Raw genomic sequence first — 23,080 nt, forward strand, 5'->3', positions numbered from 1 at the left:
CAGCGGTCTCACATAGTAAAACCATCTTATTTCATTTCAATGCATGTTTAATGAAAATGCAATGCAACATATTTCACAATATACGAATATTATTGAACTCACTAGTCCAAACCACATCAATTTTGGAGCTCACAGACTCCTTCAACATCAAATATAGAGTTCACATGCTCAACCATATCACATACAGAGCTCACAGGCTGAAACCAATGTATATACGGAGCTCGCATGCTCAAATCACATAATCATATAATATTAATCACATATTACAGTTTTCTGATATTCACATATTATCAAACAAACATAAATAACTCACAAAATAATATATTTATGCATTGTAGTTGCAAATGAGTTTCTACTTACTTGAAATTTGCCAAAAACGTCAATAACCCTAACTCTTACAACCCTTTTCCTGATTTCAGTATCGTATCTAACAACAATTAATTACATATATTACCCAAATTTACTAAATAATTATTTCTACTCAAAACTTCCTCTACTTAGTAAAAATAGCAATAATTAGTGAACACAAAGAAATACCTGAACTAGGCTTTTAACGAATTCGGGATAAAAGGTTTTTTTTTTTTTTTTCTTCTTCCTATTCTTCTTTTTCTTGTTCGCGTTCCTTTTGCCTTATCTTCTGTAATGAATTGATGATTGAGGTGGTGGGGGATTTATTGCCTGCCCCAACCGCCTTAACTTTTATTATTATTATTATTATCATTATTTTTATTATTATTATTTTTATCATTTATTATTATTATTAATATTATGATTATTTTTATTATTATTTTATTTATTTTAATTTTTATTTTATTACTACAATTAATTTTCAAGTGATCCATATTTAACTTACACCTTTAATATCTAAATAATTTACCCAACCTATTTGTATCTTACTAGAACCTTAGATAAGTTATGATAATATTTTCTTATTAATAAACAGGTAAAACATATACCAAATTATAAAAAATTTAAAATATAAGTAATTTATCAGCATCTAAAATATAAAATATATATTGGCCAATGAGTAGTGAGAACCTCGGGTATCACATCCTCCCTTCCTTATAAAAATTTCGTCCTCGAAATTTAACTTACCTGAAGAGTTCTGGGTATTTAGATCTCATTTCATCCTCTCTTTCCCAAGTAGGTTCTTCTACTGACTGATTTCTCCATAGTACTTTGACTAATGAAATCTCTTTGTTTATAAGTTGTTTCGCTTCTCTCATGAGAATTTCTACTGGAACTTCTTCGTAACTCAGATCTGATTTTAGCTCTGTAGGTTCACTTTTCAAAACATGTGATGGATCTGCTATGTACTTCCTTAATGCTGATACATGAAACACATTGTATATTTGAGACATGGATGTAGGCAAATCAAGTCTGTAGGCCACTTCACCAATTCTTTCAGTAATGGAGAATGGACCTACGTATCTTGGACTAAGCTTTCCTTTTTTTCCGAATCGCATTACCCCTTTCATTGGAGAAACTTTTAAAAATACCTGATCACCCACTTCAAACTCTAACTTTCTTCTTCTTTTATCAGCATAACTCTTTTGTCGGCTTTGAGCAGTTTTCATTCTTTCCCAAATTTGCACTACAGTTTCACTCATTTCTCGAATCAAATTTGGACCCAAAAGTTTTCGTTCCCCAACTTCATCCCAATGTACTGGAGATCGACACTTTCTACCATACAGTGCTTCACATGGTGCCATTCCGATAGTAGCCTGATAACTGTTATTGTAAGAAAACTCAATCAAATGTAAGAATTTGCTCCACTGACCTTGGAAATCTAACATACAAGCTCTGAGCATATCTTCCAGAATTTGTATCGTTCTCTCTGATTGTCCATCTGCTTGTGGATGGTACGCAGTGCTAAAAGATAACTGAGTCCCTAATGCTTTATGCAAACTCCTCCAGAAATTAGATAAAAATTTGGAGTCTCTGTCTGAAATGATAGTGAGGGGTACACCGTGAAGTCTAACAATTTCTTGTATATATATCTGAGCATAACGGTCCATAGAATATGTAGTGCAAATCGGTAGAAAATGAGCTGATTTAGTCAATCTATCAACAATTACCCAGACTGCATCATAACCCTTGACTGTCTTGGGAAACCCTGTAACAAAATCCGTTGTAATACTCTCCCATTTCCACTCTGGAATAAATAAGGGTTGTAAAGTCCCTGCTGGTCTCTGATGTTCTGCTTTGACCTGCTGACAAGTCAAACATTGTTCTACATATCGAGCAATGTTTTTTTTCATACCTGGCCACCAATAATTCAATTTCAAGTCCCTATACATTTTAGTGGCTCCTGGATGTACAAAATAAGGTGTCAAATGTGCTTCAGCCATCACATCTTCACGAATTTTATCAGTATTTGGGACATATAACCGGTTCCTATATAGGAGTACGTCATTCTCTGTTAACTGGAAATCAGAGGGTTCACCTAAAATGATATTTTTCTTCACCTTAGCAGAGTACTCGCCATGTTGTTGCCCTGTGTGAATTCGATCTAGCAATGTCGGTCTAAGTGTTAAAGCTGCAAGTTTTGCCGTTACAAGTCCAGGTTCAATAAGTTCGGTGTTCATCCTCTGTAGGTCGAGGAGTTCAGGTTTCTGAATTAAAGTCATAGCTGCCACTCTTTCTACTGATTTCCGACTCAATGCGTCTGCCACAACATTAGCTTTACCAGGATGATAGTTGATCACACAATCATAATCTTTCACAAGTTCTAACCATCTTCGTTGTCTCATATTCATTTCTTTCTGCGTGAGGAAATATTTCAAACTCTTGTGATCGGTATAGATCTCGCAACGTTCACCATACAAGTAATGTCTCCAGATTTTGAGCGCAAATACCACGGCTGCTAACTCCAGATCATGTGTAGGGTAGTTCTTTTCATACTTTTTCAACTGTCAAGAGGCATAAGCGATCACTTTATCGTTCTGCATCAATACACACCCGAGACCATTCTTCGAAGCATCACTGTAAACTTTAAAACCTCCAGTCCCGGTTGGGATTGCTAAGATAGGAGCTGATGTCAATCGTCTCTTCAATTCTTGAAAGCTTTGTTCACATGATTCTGTCCATTTATATGTGACATTCTTCTTGGTCAATTGTGTTAAAGGAGAAGCAATTTTAGAGAAGCCTTCCACAAATCTACGGTAATATCCTGCCAGTCCGAGAAAACTACGCACTTCTGATGGATTTGTAGGTTGTGGCCAGTTATTAATGGCTTCAACTTTGCTTGGGTCAACTGAAATTCCTGCTCCCGATATCACATGTCCCAAGAATACAACTCGGTCTAGCAAGAATTCACATTTCTTGAACTTTGCATACAATTGTTTCTCTTTTAGAACTTCTAACACATTCCTCAGATGCATCGCATGCTCTTCTTCAGTCTTGGAATAAATCAAAATATCGTCAATAAATACAACAATGAACTTGTCTAGAAAGTCTTTGAATACCCGATTCATCAGATCCATGAACGCTGCTGGGGCATTTGTCAGTCCAAATGGCATTACTAGAAATTCATAGTGCCCGTATCTCGTACTGAATGCTGTTTTTGGAATGCCTTCTGCCTTTATCTTCAATTGATGATATCCAGATCGCAAATCAATCTTCGAAAAGATAGTCGCACCTTGTAGCTGATCAAACAAATCATCGATTCGGGGTAAAGGATATTTATTCCTGATCGTGATTTTGTTCAATTCTCGATAATCGATACATATCCTCAACGTGTTGTCTTTCTTTCGAACAAACAAGACTGGTGCTCCCCAAGGTGAGAAACTAGGACGAATGAAACCTTTGTCTAGTAGTTTTTGCAGTTGTACTTTCAGCTCTTTCAATTCATTCGGCGCCATTCGATATGGTGATTTAGAAATAGGTGACACTCCAGGTTGTAGCTCAATCACAAATTCAATTTCGTGATCTGGTGGTAGCCTGGAAGATCATCTGGAAATACCTCAGGATATTCTCGCACTACTGGCACCTCACCAAGAGTAGGACACTGTTTCCCCTCGACACCCATCACACTTATCAAATAGCCTTCGCAACCACTTTCCAGTAATCTTTGTGCCTTAACAGCTGATATCATAGGAAATTTGGAACGCTTCTTCATCCCGATAAAAAAAAATGGTTCTTCACCCTCACACTGAAATACAATACTCTTTTTCTGACAGTCAATTGTAGCACCATATTTCGATAACCAATCCATGCCTAATATCACATCATAATCATTCATGTCCAGCACGATCAAATCAGCATATAATTCTCTACCCTCTATAGGAATAACACATCCTCGCAGGATCTGATTCGTTTGTTTTGTATCACCGGAAGGAATCATCACATCGAATTTAGCCTCAGTTAAGTTAGGTGTTCTACCCAGTTTTCTCACATACTTAGTGGATGCAAAAGAATGTGTAGCCCCAGAATCAAATAACACATAAGTCAAAGTACCTAAGATAGAAAGCTTACCGGTGACAACTGGATTTTCTTCTGCATCTTCCTTTGTCATCGTAAAAACTCGTGCTGGTACTCTCCCTTGGTCCCTTTGTGCTCTCGGACACATGCTAGTCATATGTCCCCTTTGTCTGCAAGAAGAACAAGTTTTCAGTTCATTACGACAGATCCCAAAATGTGGTTTACCACAATTTCGACACAAAGGTCGTGGTGGTAGTGGCAGCGGTAGTGGTACTCCCCTTTGTTCCACCTTGGAACGTTTATCTGATCCTTCTTGTTCAAGTCTTTGTCCTTGACGGGGTTGGAATGGTCATGATGATTAAGGTTGCCATGCCCTTTTTCTATTATTTCCACCCCACTGCGGTGCTTGCCGTTGTTGAAACTGACGTCTCATCTCTTGTGCATGTTTTATTCGTATCTCAGCTTGTTCAGCAGTTTGTGCCCTCTCTGCAACTTGTGCATAAGTCATTCCTTGAGTTCCCGCCATACTCACATCTCTATAAAGCTCGGGCCTCAAGCCTTCAAAGAATCTTTCCACTTTTAATGCTTCAGTACTGACCATATGTTCTGCAAACCTAGATAACTGCTTAAATTTACGAAGGTAGTCTGTAACAGTCATGGTTCCCTGTTTCAACTGTATGAATTCATTCATCTTCATGATTCTGACTGGAGCAATGAAATATTTATTTCTGAAAATCTCCTTGAACCTTCCCCAGGTCATTAGAGCAACAACTTTGATACTTTTGACTGTGTCCTACCAGTGTCCCGCACTACCACGTAACATGAAGGAAGCACACAAGACCTTCTTTGTATCTGGAATTCTGCTATATTGGAACATATTGTCTAAAGTTCTCAACCAATCTTCGGCAGCCAAAGGATCGGTAGCATCTTCAAAGATTGGTGGATTCAATTTACGGAATCGCTCGCACACCAACTCAACAGGCTCTGTTCGCGGTTGTGGTTGATTCACATTAGTATGTTGGTTGTCCGCATTTCTTTGTTCAATAAACTGTTGAATCTGTTGCGCCTGGCATTCAACTAAATCTGTCAGCCGAGCTATAATAGCATCCCGATCAACCCCAGCTATCGGTGTTGTCTGCTCAGGCGTTTTTTCCGTACCACTACTTTCACCCTGTTCTCTCACCATATCTATTCAACAATACTACCCGTCCTGCACCACATGGCCAATATAATTCATAGTACATATAATATAGGAACAAGAAATAACTTAACTCTAGCCTACTAGACATGTACCCGACGTTTCACATTCGTATTATTCACAGTATACCATATATAAGGTAATTAAAACTGCTTCTATTCAAACTTTAAACACAAACCTAACTCACAAGTACCATTACTACCACACATGTACTGTACCTCAATACACATGCACGATCACACATGCTCACGAGTACACACTGCTGCAGTCAGCGGCTCAATGGCGGCGATCAAACAATAGCATTTTAGTAACAGTAGCATTATGTAGAAGTATGGTAGTGGGAATCATTTTACCACATATCATCTTCATTAATTTGAAACACAGAAAAGCACGTAACACGGAAACCAATCGTCATTCATTATAAAATCAATTAATAACCAGCAATTCATTATCAAGTAAACTCTAAAGTCAATATAATTAATAGTACACAAATATAAACAAAATTTAAATAAACACTTACTGGGTGTAGCCGGGCTCTCTCTCAAGTTCTGAGCTCGTGTACATAGACAGTCTACAGGAAGCTAACCATGCTCTGATACCACTCTGACACGACCCCACTTACACTATACTACTAACGCCAATTCAACATATTTGTAAACGGTAAACATGCTATAATCCCTCTTAATTACTTTCATATATAACAACCTGTTAACCTACTATATATTTTTGTTTTCGGCAAACATAACATAACTCAACATTTACCTATTAACATTCACCAAAAGGATCTCAAACTATATCAAAACTACGTAATCGACATACTATTTATAACAACACCATATAACTTCTAAATCTCCGTAGAACAACGGAAGCAAAACAAGCCACGGTTCTGCCCACAGGTCGTCATCTATGTACACGGTAACTCAAAATGCCTGTAAGAGCGCCATGGCTACTCCAGTCTGTCCACCAAGTCATATATCATCAGGATTACCTACAATGCATAAACTGAGTGAGATTTATAAATCTCCGTAAGTAGAAATTATGCATGATGTGAAGTTTATCTCAAAATTCTCACTATGCAGAATGTGCTCTCGTTTGAAATTCACCAATTTATTTATGAAATACTTTCCAGGGCCCCTAGACACACTGTTATACACCGGAAGAGCTCAATATCCATATATTCAAATCAAACGGTGGCCTACACCGGGTTTCCTCGTAAGGTTTCCCCGGGTCGCTTCTTCCCAGGTCGCCTCTTTCGAATGTATTGTTTATACATTGTATGTAAAGTCACAATAGACGGTGGCCTACACCAGGTACCCTACACTAGGTTTCCCCAGGTCGCTTCTTCCCAGGTCGCCTCTCCCGCCCTCGGTGTATAATCAGCAGTCTAACATAGTAAAACCATCTTATTTCATTTCAATGCATGTTTAATGAAAATGCAATGCAACATATTTCTCAATATACGAATGTTATTGAACTCACTAGTCCAAACCACATCAATTTTGGAGCTCACAGACTCCTTCAACATCAAATATAGAGTTCACATGCACAACCATATCACATACAGAGCTCACAGGCTGAAACCAATGTATATACGGAGTTCGTAGGCTCAAATCACATAATCATATAATATTAATAACATATTACAGTTTTCTGATATTCACATATTATCAAACAAACATAAATAACGCACAAAATAATATATTTATGCATTTTAGTTGCAAATGAGTTTCTACTTACCTGAAATTTGCCAAAAAGGTCAAAAACCCTAACTCTTACAGCCATTTTCCTGATTCTAGTATCGTATCTAACAACAGTTAATTACATATATTACCCCAATTTACTAAATAATTATTTCTACTCAAAACTTTCTCTACTTAGTAAAAATAGCAATAATTAGTGAACACAAAGAAATACCTGAACTAGGCTTTTAACGAATTCGGCATAAAAGGTTTTTTTTTTTTTTTTTCTTCTTCCTATTCTTCTTTTTCTTGTTCGCGTTCCTTCTGCCTTATCTTCTGTAATGAATTGATGATTGAGGTGGTGGGGGATTTATTGCCTGGCCCCCACCGCCTTAACTTTTATTATTATTATTATTATTATTATTATTATTATTATTATTATTATTTTTATTATCATTTTATTTATTTTACTTTTTATTTTATTATTACAATTAATTTTCAAGTGATCCATATTTAACTTACACCTTTAATATCTAAATAATTAACCCAATCTATTTGTATCCTACTAGAATCTCAGATAAGTTATGATAATATTTTCTTATTAATAAACAGGTAAAACATATACCAAATTATAAATAATTTAACATATAAATAATTTATCAGCATCTAAAATATAAAATATATATTGGCCAATGAGTAGTGGGAACCTCGGGTATCACAGGGTAATGGCCATTTTATTTTATACACCAAAGTTAGATCGAGAATTCAAGTAATAAGTTTCTGGACCTCCTCTATAATGTTCTTCATATTTTTGTGTCATTCGAAACATTTTTTTTTTCGAAAAATCACTAATTTGAACAAATGATCTATGGCGACAGACAAGTCAAATGCTGAGTACGAGGTCGAGAACCAAGTTCATAAGCAGATCAGGAAGAACGCAAAGGATAAGGCTGCTGAAGTCATGGGGACTCTTGACGGAAGGTTGGCTAAGGTGGAGCTAACTGTCGGAGATCACCACGACAAGCTTGACGAGGTGGAGCAGCGTATCTGCGAGCTCGAGGGAAGCGAGCCGCCCGAAGGAATACTGGCCTCAATCGATGCAGAAAGGGAGGAGTTCCGAAAGAGAGAGCTAGCGATGATGGAGCTTGATGAGGCGCTGAGAACTTTATGAATTGATGAAATTAAAGTTCTTAGTGCGCAAGGCGGACGAACGCAACCACCCCTTTACTTTTATATATATATACATATATATATTATCATATATGTGTATATATAATATAATGTAGTCCTTCTTTGCCATTTCATTATTTTATTTATATATATATATTAACATATATATGCATATAATATATATAATATTAAAAAAATAATTAGAATAAGATAAAAAATATATTAAAATTTTAAATATAGTGTATTTGTTTGGATTTTGAAAATTTGAATTTAAGTTTTGAATAATAAAAAATTAAATTCGAATATTCTTTTGTATTCTCTTCGTCACATATCTATATATCCATTTGCTTTTTGCACAGAGTTTTAAAAATATTAGTATTATATTGGGATAAAGTAGAAATAAAGGTAAAAAGACTAAATTAACTCTATTAGTATGGTATGATATAAAGGTAATATCATTTGTGTAATATATTGTAAATTGGATGGATATTTGTAATGTTAGGTAGATAGTACAATTACTTAAAAAAAGAAATTGATACTTTGTTATGGGATAGACCAAAATAAAAAATAGATACATTGTTAAGGGGCGGAGAGAGTATAATATAATAAGTGTTACGTAATATTTTCAATATAAAATTAATTTTTTTAGTAAAAAAATATATATAAAAAAAATTTCCAACAAAGGAAAAAAACAATCTTCAATAATTCATTTTTTTTGAAAATTTTTAAAATTAGCACCCCTCTTCGTCCGATTCTTGTTCCGCCACTGCTTCGTCGTATGCTCAAGCCGGAGGAAGGATTAAAGCTCTAAAAGTCGTTGAAGGATCCGCCAAAGCCAAAGAAGAGCCTTCAAAGTTCATCTTAAAACTTTAAGACGTTTGTCACATTCTTCATCAAAAGCATTAACCTGGTCCTATTCAATCCAAAAGTCAAAGGAACACGCCGCAAAAAAGTGTTATGGAACACCAAATCTACCTCTTCAAATATCAAAACTTCCGATCGTCTAAAGAAGACATCAAATCTAAGGACGATAATCAAAATCGCCCATACGGAGACTAAAGCTCTCCGAAAGCTGGAAAAGTCAAATCAAAGATCAAATTCACCTCCACAAAGATCAAGACTCCAGATCCAACAAAATGAGTCTTCAAATCCAAAATCGACCATCAAATCGTTTGCACGGAGACTAAAGCCCTTCAAAGTACGGCTAAACCAAACTGGAGTATCAAATCCACCTCCACAAATATCAAAGTCTTAGATGTCTAAAGAAAACATTAATCCAACGTCAATGATCAAACCATCCGCACGGAGACCAAACTCCTACGAAAGCAGGTAAAGTCAAATCAAACATAAATGAACAAATCCTTTATTACTACAATATCAATATCAATTTACTACAATATATTGTGCATATTTCCACCCAAAAATAAATGAACAAATACTTTTAGGGAATAAAAAAAAACATTTATAATTTTTAAAAAAAATCCAAATAAAATAAAAAACATCGAAACAAAAAATATGAATAAAAGATAGTTGAAATACCTGAAATTTTAACACCCTTTGTAATATTACAATATCACTATCCTATAAAATTCATTTTGGTGAAAAGAAAATTACTCCCAATTTTGACAATTTGTTGCTAAAAAAATAAAATAAATTAAAAAGTAACAACAAAAAGTTATATATGGAAACAAAATAAGCAAACATGAAATAAGTGAAAAGGACGGCTCATTTGTTGTTGGGGCATGCTGCCGGAGAAGATGACCGGAGTCGTCCGAGGAGACGTCTCCGCCGTATTGCTGCCGGAATAAGAGCCGCCGGATATGTTACCAATGGAATTGCTGAAGAGGCTGTTTGTCGCAAACGGAATTGCCGTCGGTTGCATATGTATTTAGTGTATCGATCACATTGGAAAATATCGAAAAACTTTATAATTTATAATTGTAAATGACTACTCTATTTGATACCAATTAATTTTTATATGGAGTCGCAACCTTCTTAGCACATTAATTGGAGGTAACCACAATCATCGTCAATAATCTTCGTCTTCAAATTGAATATCTAGATTGATTAATCTTTCGTTATTTTCTTTTCTTTATACTTTTAAACTCATTATAATAAATTCACTACAAAAATAATTATATAATTAGTAAGTTTATCCAATAAAATGATTATATCCCTAGTCAAATAGGAACATACCATGATTATTAATATTATTATTAATACAAAAAATTTTAATTCAATTTTCTTTTAATAGCTAATTAATATAATAATATTATAATTCAATATTATTTTATATAAAATTTAATAATTTAATATAATAATTCATTAATATATATTTTACGGAAGGGTTTGACCTCTAAACACTAAACCTATGACCTCTCGATTACAAATCCACCATTGCCATAACACAACGAGTTCATCCCATATATATTGATTGTTATTTTAGTTTGGGTGAGTATTGATTTATCGATTAATTGTTTTGGATTGGGGGTTGAATTTGTTAGAAGTTATGTAATATTGAAAATCGAGATGCTTTAATTCGAAATCAGATAACAAATCTGATTAAGAAGATTCGAGTTTCGCATTGCACGCGATCTCCTTAAAGCAAATTCGGCCCGCCACCGATTTGCTTCCCAGGATAAAACGAATCGATTAGGGATTTACAATCTCACAACGAACCGAACCTAGAAACGAGAGAAGGTTTTTGGAGGAGAAATTAAAAGGGGCATTGCCCATTTCTATTTATTTATTTATTTCATTCTTTCTTCTCTTTCACACGTCAATATAATTTATTTTTAAAATTTTGTGTTGTATGTAGTCGATCTTTTACTTGATTTAGACCTTTATTTTATTCTTATTTCCACGAAAATTAAAAATGCTTATCATAAATTTATATAATCTAATAGTTAGAAGTTGCTGCACATTTACATTATTATTACAATAGCACCCACGCAACGTATTAAAAATTTTGAATTTGAATAGTTGTACAATGCGATATAAATAGGCGTTGATGTGATCTTTTAAATATAAAATTGATTTTTAATATAATATATAAAAAAAAATAACTATTTGATTGATATTTTTAGAAAAAAAAAAGAAAAAAAAAAGAATAAACAGTGAATTTAAAATCTAATTCATGAAACAAACACACCCCTGAAACAAACACACCCTACTAATAAGAATATACTTAACTTCAAATAATTGTATTAAAATAATGTTGTAAAGATGGCATGTCTATGTTGATTTTGCTTTTTTAAAGAAATAATAATAATAATAAAAGACTACATCGTATTAAATCTTAAAAAAATAAAAAATTAAAATGTTATGATATAACTGCTTTAAACAAGATTCTTGTCCACTAAAAATATATGTTTTTTTTTAATCCACAAAAAAGTATGCAATTATTATTTATACTAAATAATCTGTACAAATTTTTTAATTTATATTTTTAATATTTTATTTATTTACATATATATCATCAATATTTACACATTCAATATACTCCCTCCTCCGCTCATAACAAAATATTTATTTTTTTATTTTAGTTTGTTCCATAACAAAGTATCAATTTCTTTTTTAATAATTGCACTATCTATCGTTACAAATACTCGTACAATTTACAATATATTACACAAATATCATTACATTTATATCACACAATACTAATAAAGTTATTTTAGTCATTTCTATTTTATTTCTACTCTATTCCAATATAATACTAATATTTCTAAAACCTCGTGCAAAAAACAAATTGAACATAGTAATGGGATGAAGGGAGTATCCAAAATAAAAAAACAAAAAAATCTCACATTATTATTAACTCACTCGTATAATTGTCAAAATATTACTCTCTCCATTCTAACAGGGATGACCTCTTTGGTTAGGAACACCGTATTTATAGAATAGTGTAGATTATTAAGTTATTAATAATAAGTTACGATATTATTTTATTATTTTTTTTTTATATAAATAGCATTGTTGGTATTTTAAATATCTTTAAAAATATATTTCAATAAAATATATGTAATATGAATATATTTTATAGATAACAAAATTTTATGTAATACAAATAAATAACAAAATATATTTATTTTATTAATAATTAACTTAAAACTAAGTTTATAAAAAATGAGAAGTTTAAAATATAAATAAAAATATTTGTTTATTGAAAAGAAAGATAGAAATAAAGGGGTTTTAAACCGATCTTCTACTTGTAATAAGTTAGAAATTTAATTAAATTATTTTATATTGATTAAATATATTTAAAATAAATAAATTTATTAAAAATAGATATTGGTCATCTTTAATGAAATGAACAAAAAAGTAGAAAATATTATTTTATATCCATAATTTTTTTTAAATTAACTATTTAGTCATTTAATCTTAATTTATAATTAATTTTACTAATACATTTCTTAATTGTTTACCAATAACATAGTATCTAAAACTTAATGTTCCAGCTAAAGTGGACAATTAACGGACGGAGAGTTAAAAAAAATGTTTACTTGTGAAGTTTTAGTTTTGAGTTTTGATTTTAATAGTAAAATTTTGAATTGAAATAATTATTTGATGTGATATAAATATGTGTTGATGTGATGTTTTTAATCTAAAATTAAATTTTAGTGTAATAAAATAAATAAAAATTAAATATGTGATTTGATATTTTTGGAGGGAAAAGAAAGTTAGGAATACTAAAATCAGTAGTAAAATTGCACAAATACGACAAAGTTTGTACGATGAGAATCATCACCCCTTTTTGAATATATACTTGACTTCCATTTTATAATGCCCAACATTTTGTAACACTTACAATTCGAATTTTTCTCCAAGATTTCTACCCAAGCCATTAACATATATATATATACATATATGATCTATACACATGTATATACACATGAATATATATAGAGAGAGAGAGACACCCTTCATCGTGTACATAATTTTCATACACCTCAAGTGAGCGATAATACAAAAACAACAATGGCAGCTTCTTCCTCATCAAAAGCTTCACAACAAGAAGATGGAGAAATCGCCCAAAAAAGACTCTTTCGTCTCACAATGGCACAAAATTGGAAAGAAGTTGCCGACATCTACGAGCTGTCGCCGGGGGCTCGCACAGCGAAGCTCACCAACGCCGAAGAAACCGCCCTCGACGTGGCCATCTCTAGCTACCGTAAAGACCATCCCGACACCATCGACGACACCAACATCGAGCGAATGATCAACCTCATGAGCGATGACGAGTTGAGCGGCCACACGACCATAAATGGCAACACGGTGCTCCATCTCGCCGCAACGGTAGGATGGGGCGACATGTGCGTGTTGATAGCTTTGAGAACTCCGCACCTCATCGAGGTTCGCAATAACCACAAGGAGACGCCGTTGTTCTTGTCCGTGCAGTACGGCAATACCGACATTTTCCTCTACCTCCACAAGATACACAAAGGAAAGAACGGCGAAGATCCGAAGAAGTACTACTCGCCGTGCTGGAAGGACGACGGATGCACCATTCTACACGCTGCGATTAATCAAGAAAACTTCAGTATGTTTGAGCATTTTTTGTAGTTATATCGATGCTTTCTTTATATATATAAATATGCATATGTGCAGAATTGGCGTATCAAGTTGTGGCGTACTACAAAGACCTGATTAATCGTGTCAATGTCGTCGGAGAAAGCCCTCTCTACCTTCTTGCGTCGAAGCCGAATGTGTTCAAGAGCAGCTCCCATCTCGGACTTTTTGACTCTTTCATCTACAACTGTATCGATTATTATCCGTTACCCTTTCCTTTTATACATGTTCATCGTTAATCATTCGATTTCGATGACTAAATTACGAGTTTTCGGCATATAAGGTGTGTTTGTGGAAGAAATGAAGAAGCTCGAATGTGTGGACAAAGGGAAAGCTGATAATAAGTCCAGTCGAGCAGGCCATCGATACCCCGAAAACTACCAAACTTGTGTCGACTTTTTTAAGTTTCTCACAAGGCCAATCATCGAGATTTTCGAAGGTGAAAACTCTTCGATATATGTAGTAGATTGAGAAATAATAATATTTTATTAATCAATACAAAAAGTTAAGAAGTATTTTGGTATTTATATATCAATTACTTTTAGTATAATAGAAAATAAATACTTTTGAGTGAACAGACTAAAATATAGAAATAATACATTGAGATGAGATGGAGGTAGTAATTTTTTTTTTCTTGAAGTAACGTCGTCGTCCGATGTCTTTCTCGATTAGCAGGTGGATTTGGAGAGAGATCGAGCGACGAAGAAAACCCGATCTATGGCAAAAGGAACGTTATAAGACCGGTCTCTACGGGCGCATCTTTAGAAAATGAAGACGAAGACGAAGGCGAAGGCGAAGCTCATTACTATCCTTTGAACTACACGACTTGCGTTCAGCTTATCAAGTTCGGATGCAAGCTCATTCTAATTGTTCTTGGAGTCGGTATGCTAGCTATGCTCTCCTCGACATACATTTTGTTTGTCGATCAAACTAAAAGTTTTAAGAGTGTCTCATGTAGCTGGCGTTCTCTGTTTCCATTCAGGGTTCGAAAGGATACAGAAGATTCGAGACAAAAAACATCGACACATTCATGCGGTTCGAATCATGGATAGTCTGATCAAGCACCAAAATAACTACGAGTACAGCGACGATGGCCAAAAACCTTTGGAGAAAGAAAAACCTCAGTTCGAAGGACTCGGCGATATTCCTTCCTTCCCGCCACCTGACTACGAGGACGATGGCAAACAACTTTCCGAGGAAGACAAACCTCGGGTCGAAAGACCACCCGAAAGTAAAGAAGTGGCGAAAATGGTTGGTAAAAAGGACACCCCTGTGTTGATGGCAGCCAAGATGGGAGCCATTGAAATGGTGAAGAGGATCCTCGACACATTCCCGATAGCCATTCAAGACCTCGACTCGGACAAGAAGAACGTCTTGCTCTTGGCAGCCGAGTATCGACACACCCAAGTCTTCAATTATTTTCTGAAATCGAATTTCCCCGAGTACTTGTTCTTTCAAATCGACATCGACGGCAACACTATCCTCCATCTTTCCTCCACGCTCGGAGCCGACCTCCATCCATGGCGCATCCCCGGCGACGCCTTGCAAATGCAATGGGAGATCAAGTGGTACAAGGTAGGTATTTGATCATTTTTGTTCCGACTATGGCATGAATGCATCGATCGATCATCAATCGTTTAATTCAACACGCAGTATGTGAAGAAGAACATTCCACGGCTATGTTACGCGCACGTCAATGGCCAAGGCAAAACGGCGCGGCAAGTCTTCGAGAGCTCTCACTCGATCCTTATGGATAAGGGCGCCAAATGGCTCACGAAAACCTCCGAATCGTGCTCCCTCGTTGCGGCGCTTGTAGCCACCGTGGCTTTCGCCACGTCAGCCACCGTCCCTGGCGGCCTTAATGAGAATGACGGGAATCCTCTGAAGCTAACACGCCCGGCGTTCAGTATCTTCTCCGTAAGCTCCCTCGTGGCGCTATGCCTATCTGTGACGGCCCTCGTGTTCTTCCTCGCAATCATCACGTCGCGGTGCCAGCAGCGCGATTTCAAGTCTAACCTGCCGAAGAAGCTCCTGATGGGACTAACGGCTCTTTTCACGTCGATCGCGGCAATGCTGGTGTCGTTCTGCGCCGGACACACGTTTATTTTGAAGAAGGAGCTGAAACTAGCAGCGGTGCCGATATACACGATCGCGTGCGTGCCGGTGACGCTGTTCGTGCTCGCGCAGCTGCCGCTCTACTTCGATCTGCTGAGGGGGAACTTCGTCGACGTGCCCCTGCGCAGCTACAAAGCTTACCATCACTAGGAAGATCATCGAAGATGTTCAAACTTCGAGAGTTGTTCGTTTCTTTGGATTTGTTGTAATAAAAGAGACGACATATTCGATGCATCCTTGTGTTGTTTCTTTTGGATTAGCCGGTTATCATTTGGTGTTTCAATTGTTCTTCGTCATCATCAATATGTTCATTCGCAATTCGATTGTCTAACGAACAACCAGTCTGTGCTTTTAAGTTTGTTACTGTTGTGCATGTTAATCATTTTTTTGGAGCCGACAGATTGTTTGAATTTTGATGTTATTTTATTTTTATTTATTTATTTATTTTTTATGTTATGTTCGATCCGTTTGATGTCACTTTATGTTGGAAATAACCTGTCCGAAATCCCCTCCAACCTTGAATAAGAGACCAGTTCTACCCGACTGCGTGTGTGCAGCGGTGTTATGAACAATATAATGAATTATCGCGTGCTAACATGATTCGCCATTGCAGACGGATCGATCTTTATTGTTACAAATACGTCAGTGACGTATTAACGCGGCATATCGAACAAATATTAACCTATATAATTTTTCTTTTTTGCGGCAACAAGAATTTTTAATTGAGCATTTTTCGGAAAAACGCATCATATGATGTCACAATATTATTATTACATACAACACATTGTATATCTAATATAATACAAATATTAATACAAATAATACATAACAATACATGCTATAGTCTCATGCATCACACACAATACTTATTTTATACTATAAAAAATATAGTAATTAGCTTCTAAAAATTTGGTTCAAATTTTAAAATAGATCCAAGGCTAATTTTGTAAGGCCAAGGAATTTGACTCGGAATGGTGCCCGAGGAATAAAGCTCGTTGCATTTTAGTAGTCTAGGAAATTCTGAAGCTATTATTAATAGCTTCAAAATTTTCGAGACCAAATCAAATAATGTAAACATCACACAGATAGCTTAAATTTATTTTTTTGGCCTCCAAATTTTCGAAACAATTATTAAAATTATTATTATGTTTCTTAAAATAAATGTATAATCTTCACCGCAAAGACCATTGTTGCTGCCACCGCCCCGCCTCTTTTGCCCCTGTCACTGCCGGAGAAAAAGAAGTTGCCGCCGCCACCGGAGAAGAGGAAGAAGAAGGAGGTGGAGGAGGTTCCGCTGCTTCTGCCACTGCCGCCGCCGGAGGAAGAAGGAGGAGGAGGAGGTCCGCTGCCACCGCCGGAGAAGAAGGAGATGGAGGAGGCTCCGCTGCCGTCGGAGAAGAAAAGGAGGAGGAGATTCGCTGCCGCTGCCGTTGCCGTCGGAGAAGAAGAAGGAGGAGGTCAACTGCTGCTGCAGCGGTTGCCACCGCTGCCGGAGAAAAGAAAGAAATAGGAGTAAAGTGCTGGCGGCTGCGGAGAAGAAGAACAAATGAAGAAAGAAAGGAAAGGTGGCGGCCGCTGTGGTGTGATTTATTAGAGTTTGTTTAAATTTTTTAAAAATAATTTTAGATATTTTAATTATTTAAAATTAAGAAAAATTGAATTATTAAGGGGAGAGTAGCACCGCAGGTATTTGATTTAATTTGAATTATTTTATAACTTTAAAAAATTTGGAGACTATTTAATATAATAAAATATATTCGTAAATTTTGAAACTATTTAATATAATAAAAAAATATTTAAATTAGGTTTGAAATTTTTCAAACCTTTTGTTTTAAATAAAATAATATATAATTTAGTTTCAAAAATTTTGAAATATAATAAAATATATTCACGAGTTCACCCTTACATCAACAGACTATTTCTTACGTATTTGTTTCTATTATTCTTATCTTTAGTTGATAAAGATGAAGATTCCAATACGTTTTTTTCTTACACATTTTTGTTTTATGATTTTTTTTTCTTTGATCTTTTTTTCATCATCTATAAACTGAGATAAAAGCATATAGCTAACATTATCACTATGTTGACTTTGACTTTCATCTTCACTTTCATCAATAGCCTCATCCAACCAATTTATATCGCCATCGTGAATAAGTGGAGATCCATTTTCTCTGACTCATACATCCAAAATATCATTTTCATAAAAAATATGGTTGAAAACAATTGGGTCACAAAAATTGTTAGTGTCTGTCCTTTGCATAAGATTTTTCAACCAAAGACGCATGTTTTAGTGGATGGACATATACTAGTTTATACAGATTCTAAATAGCTAATCTACTCTCAAATTTAGTATGAATCCAAGACCACGTACTCCAATTGCGCTTACAACCAGATGATGTGTAAGTTTGACTCAAAATTTTTAATGCAATTTTCCTTAATTAGGGACATCATCACCATACATATTCCACCAATTAACAGTTAAAAAAATATGTTTCCTTTTCTTCTTCATCATTTTTTTCCTAGTAGCCTTTGTACTAGTTTCACTATCAGTTACAATTTATACAATATTATCAACTCCAACTAATTCCACAACCTTATCCATTATGGTGTAAACAAAGTCTGCAGTCTTCGCCTTATTTTTACAACCAATCGAACCGTGATATATCATATCGCTATCACAATACATCAGAAAAATTATGATTGAATATTTTGTGTGAGTACTCCAACCATCACACATGATTGTACATCTATATATTTTATATTTTTGCTTTAGAGAATCGATATATTGCACAACTTCTTGCATTTTCTCGTTTAAATATTCACCCTTAATTTTCTTACCAGTAGATCCTTTAAATCCAACTCCAACGGATGCAATTGTGTCAATCATTATTTGACAGTAAGGATCACTATCGATAGCATGAAATAGTATTATATTAAATGAAAAGAAAATTCAAAATTGCTCTACTCACCATTTTTTGCATTATCTTTTTAAAACATACTTTTCAAAAAATTGTTCTTCCATTGAAACATATATGAATCAAAAAAAATAAAATTATGCAAACCTTTTGTCTTTTTCGTAGAGTTTTCGAAAAATTTTTTTTTACCTATTTTTGTATTTGAATTGTTTCCTCCTACAAGATAAGAAATATGATCATATTTAAATATATTCTAGACAATTCAATAAATATACCATATTTAAAATTCAATCTTGGTAGATATCCCGATACAGAATACCTACGTTGTTGTTCCACAAATTCTATATTTCTCCTTTCAGTCATTACTTTTTTAAGTGTACTCTTTCAAGAGTATTCATCTCATTTTTATTTATTTCAAAAAAACATCATTTTCTTCCTCATCTGAATCATCTTTCAAACAAATGAAATTGTACAATGCTTCTATTTTTTTTTCTTATGTATTGCTCGCATATTTTTTCCTTGGGAGCCATCGTACATGCTTCAACTTGACATGTAATATGTGTTATATGTTATTTCATTTTAGGAATTTTACCGTGAATAATTTTTCCACAATAATTGCATTTTGCTATTTTTCTATTGTTGCTTATAGGAGTAGCATGATTCCAACCAAAATTTTTATGTGGTGTCATTTTACACAAACTCTACAATTGAATAATATACTAATTAAAATATTTATAAATAGTAATACATTAGGACAAATTATACATATTAGTTTATTAATAAATCAAACTTATACAAAAATATAACTAAATAACTAATTCCTTATATAAAAAAAAATCTTAAATGATATGATTTAACATATATTAATTATTTTATAATTATAAATCCTAAGCTTAAAACAATTATGCTTAAATTTATAATTTTAAATTTTAAAACTAATATCCGAATAATTATAATAAAGTTAATATGTAAAGTTCAGATTTTAATATATTTTATTTATTAATACTTAGAATATATATTTATTAAAATTATATATATATAAATAAAGTTCAATTCAAGTTTTATGTATTGATAATTTCACAACCACTATAAAATTTGTTATATAAAAAAATAATAATAACAATAAATTTACAATTATTACAAATTTTGTCTTAAAAAATTAATTTTAAATAAAAAATTTACACCGAGTTATAAGTTATTTTAAAATATTAGTTTTTATATAAAAAAAATAAATAATTCTATACATTAAATAAAATTTAAATACAATCCAAAATAATTAAATCTATTAATTAAATAAAAAATAAATCAAAATAATTCAATATTAATTCCAAATTAAAATTTAAATAAATTACTTAATTTTATACTATATTTATAAAAGTTTGAATAAATTGAGCTAATAATATAATTAATTTGGGTCATTACTTAATTACCTCAATTTAATTATTCCCAATTGTTTCTTCACCGACCTTTTTTACCCAAATCTTTCCCCAACACCGACGATTCCTCAAAACCTACCTTCCTACTCAACACCAACAACACTATTTTCTTCTCCAACACTCATGATTCTTCTTCAACTTTCTCGCAAGCGAACAAAGTGACAAACAACCGTTTCTTTACCAACCTTTCTTCCCCAAAACCCTCATTTCCCAACACTCACAATTCTTCGACAATTTTCTTGCAAGCAAACAAAACGACGAACATACTTGAGCGAAAACAAATAAAAACGAAAAGATTGTAATATTTTCCACTATGTATACGCTTCTTTAGATAAGATTTATGTGGATTGGATAATTTTTATAAAAATATCCGATTTTTTGTTTGAGCTGGAACGATACTATTCTAGATCGACTGAGTTGGACCGAACTCGGCCGATCGGGCTAACTATGCGTGGAAACCTTACATTAATAATAATTTAGTGTCAAAATAATGAATTGGAATATATACAAAACAATAAATGACATAAAGTATTTATTGACCAAATTAGATTATAATAACTTTGGCATATCAATTAAGTAGTTTGTTCACTATCACTTATCTCCATGATACACAAGACTCGAAACAAACTCCTAACATACTTAAGTATATATATATAGACTTTGTCTTGTCTTGTGGATAATGATGTCACCTAATTTGGGCCGAGACAAAATTTTATTTTTGTGGGCTTCAAAATATTAAAAATCAAAAATAAAAATTCATAAAATATTATATAATAATCAATATAATATATAAGTATATATATGTATATGACATGTAATTTATATGTAAATGTATCTATGTATGTTTGAGTATGTATCAATATATATATATATATATATATGCAGTAAATGTTAACTTAAGAGAGAAGTTAAGAGAGATATTTGAGAGTGGGAAGGATGGAGTATGTCTTTTGTCTCCTTTATATATACCAACTCATACGTATATATAGACAATGGAGGCGGTCAAATAAGTGATTGTAAAAACATCTACATCCTATCGACGTATTGTTGATAAGTCATAACACTCCCCCTTGGATGCTTTTTATACAGAAAATATATCTCGTTAAAATCTTACTACAATGTGGAAAAAAATTATAGTGAACGAAAAACAATACAATATTCTTGTATTAATACGCTCCCCCGGTTTTGAACTTTATTTGATGTCTTTAAACTGACGCATTTCAATTTCTTATATCAATTTGTTGAATGTTGCAGTCGGTAGCACCTTCGTGAATAAATCTGCAAAATTTTTAGATGATCGGATTTGTGTACATTAATTTCACCACTCTTTTGAAGATCATGAGTGAAAATTTTTTTTGGGGATATATGTTTTGTTCGATCACTTTTAATATATCATCATTTTAATTGAGTTATACAAGCTACATTATCTTCAAATAGTATTGTATGAGGTAATACATCATCATAAATCAAGCCACAATTTTTCTGAATATGTTGAGTCATCGAGCTTAATCAAACGCATTCACGACTAGCTTCGTGAATTGCTAAAACCTCAGCATGATTTGGGGAAGTAGCTATTATCGTATGTTTAACGAATCTCCAAGAGATTATGGTTCCACCACAAGTAAATAAATAGTTAGTTTGAGATTTTTTGTGTGTGTGTGGATCAGACAAATAATTAACATCAGCGTAACCAATTAATTCATTTTGATATTCACTCGAATAAAATAGACCGAGGTCATGAGTCCCCTGAAGGTAACGAAAAATTTATTTGATTTCATTCCAATAGCGCTTTGTGGCGGATGCGATAAACCTGGCCAGTAGATTTATTGAAAAAAAATATATTTGGGCTGGTAAAACGTACATTAATGCGCCAATAGCGCTGAGATATAGTACTTCTGAGCCAAGTAGTTCTTTATTTTTTTTCTCTTGGCCTAAATGGATCTTTATTGGGATCAATGGATCTAATCACCATTGGTGTACTCAGAGAGTAGAATTTATCCATATAAAATTGTTTTAATACATTTTGGATATATGTGGATTGATGGATAAATATTTCATTATTGAAATGATCCACTTGTAATCCCCTACAATATTTTGTCTTTTCAAAATATTTGATCTCAAATTCTTTCTTTAGATATTCAACTGCAATTTGAATCTCTTCAGGAGTTCCAATTAAATTGAGATCATTCACATATATTGCAATAATGACAAATTTTGATTCATTTTTCTATATAAAAACGCATGGGCATATTGGATAATTAGTATAACATTTTTTTTATTATTTATTCACTGAGACGGTTATACCACATTCACCCTAATTGTTTAAATCTATAGAATGACTTTTTCAATTTGATGGAATATGATTCAATTGGGTTTAATTTGTATACTTCGGGTATATTGAATCCCTAAGGAATTTTCATATAAATATCATTATACAATGAACCATAAATATATGCAGTAACTACGTCTAAAAAACGCATATCTAGCTTTTCTCGCATTGCTAGGCTTCACAAGGTATCTAAATGTTATTCCATCGACAACTTGAGAGTATGTTTCATCAATATTTACTCCAGG

The 23,080-nt window shown here is 33.5% G+C and overlaps 1 protein-coding gene across 3 annotated transcripts; it reads left to right on the forward strand.

Annotated features, from left to right (window-relative positions):
• The first annotated feature begins 13,385 nt into the window (after positions 1–13,385).
• On the forward strand, positions 13,386–16,545 carry LOC127260243 (uncharacterized). Of its 3 annotated transcripts, none has more exons than XM_051287943.1 (6): positions 13,386–14,011; positions 14,080–14,229; positions 14,324–14,479; positions 14,713–14,922; positions 15,023–15,615; positions 15,694–16,545. In XM_051287943.1, exons 1-6 carry the CDS (start codon positions 13,450–13,452, stop codon positions 16,303–16,305), a joined length of 2,283 nt encoding a protein of 760 aa, XP_051143900.1. In that variant the 5' UTR covers positions 13,386–13,449; the 3' UTR covers positions 16,306–16,545. The 3 variants fall into 3 exon arrangements, with proteins under 3 accessions (XP_051143900.1, XP_051143901.1, XP_051143902.1); XM_051287944.1 differs by having other exon boundaries at positions 14,716–14,922; XM_051287945.1 differs by having other exon boundaries at positions 14,095–14,229.
• Positions 16,546–23,080: the final 6,535 nt, after the last annotated feature.

Source organism: Andrographis paniculata, unplaced genomic scaffold (assembly GCF_009805555.1).
Source record: "Andrographis paniculata isolate CXL003 unplaced genomic scaffold, ASM980555v1 Contig61END, whole genome shotgun sequence".
In the NCBI taxonomy this organism is placed as follows: Eukaryota; Viridiplantae; Streptophyta; class Magnoliopsida; order Lamiales; family Acanthaceae; genus Andrographis; species Andrographis paniculata.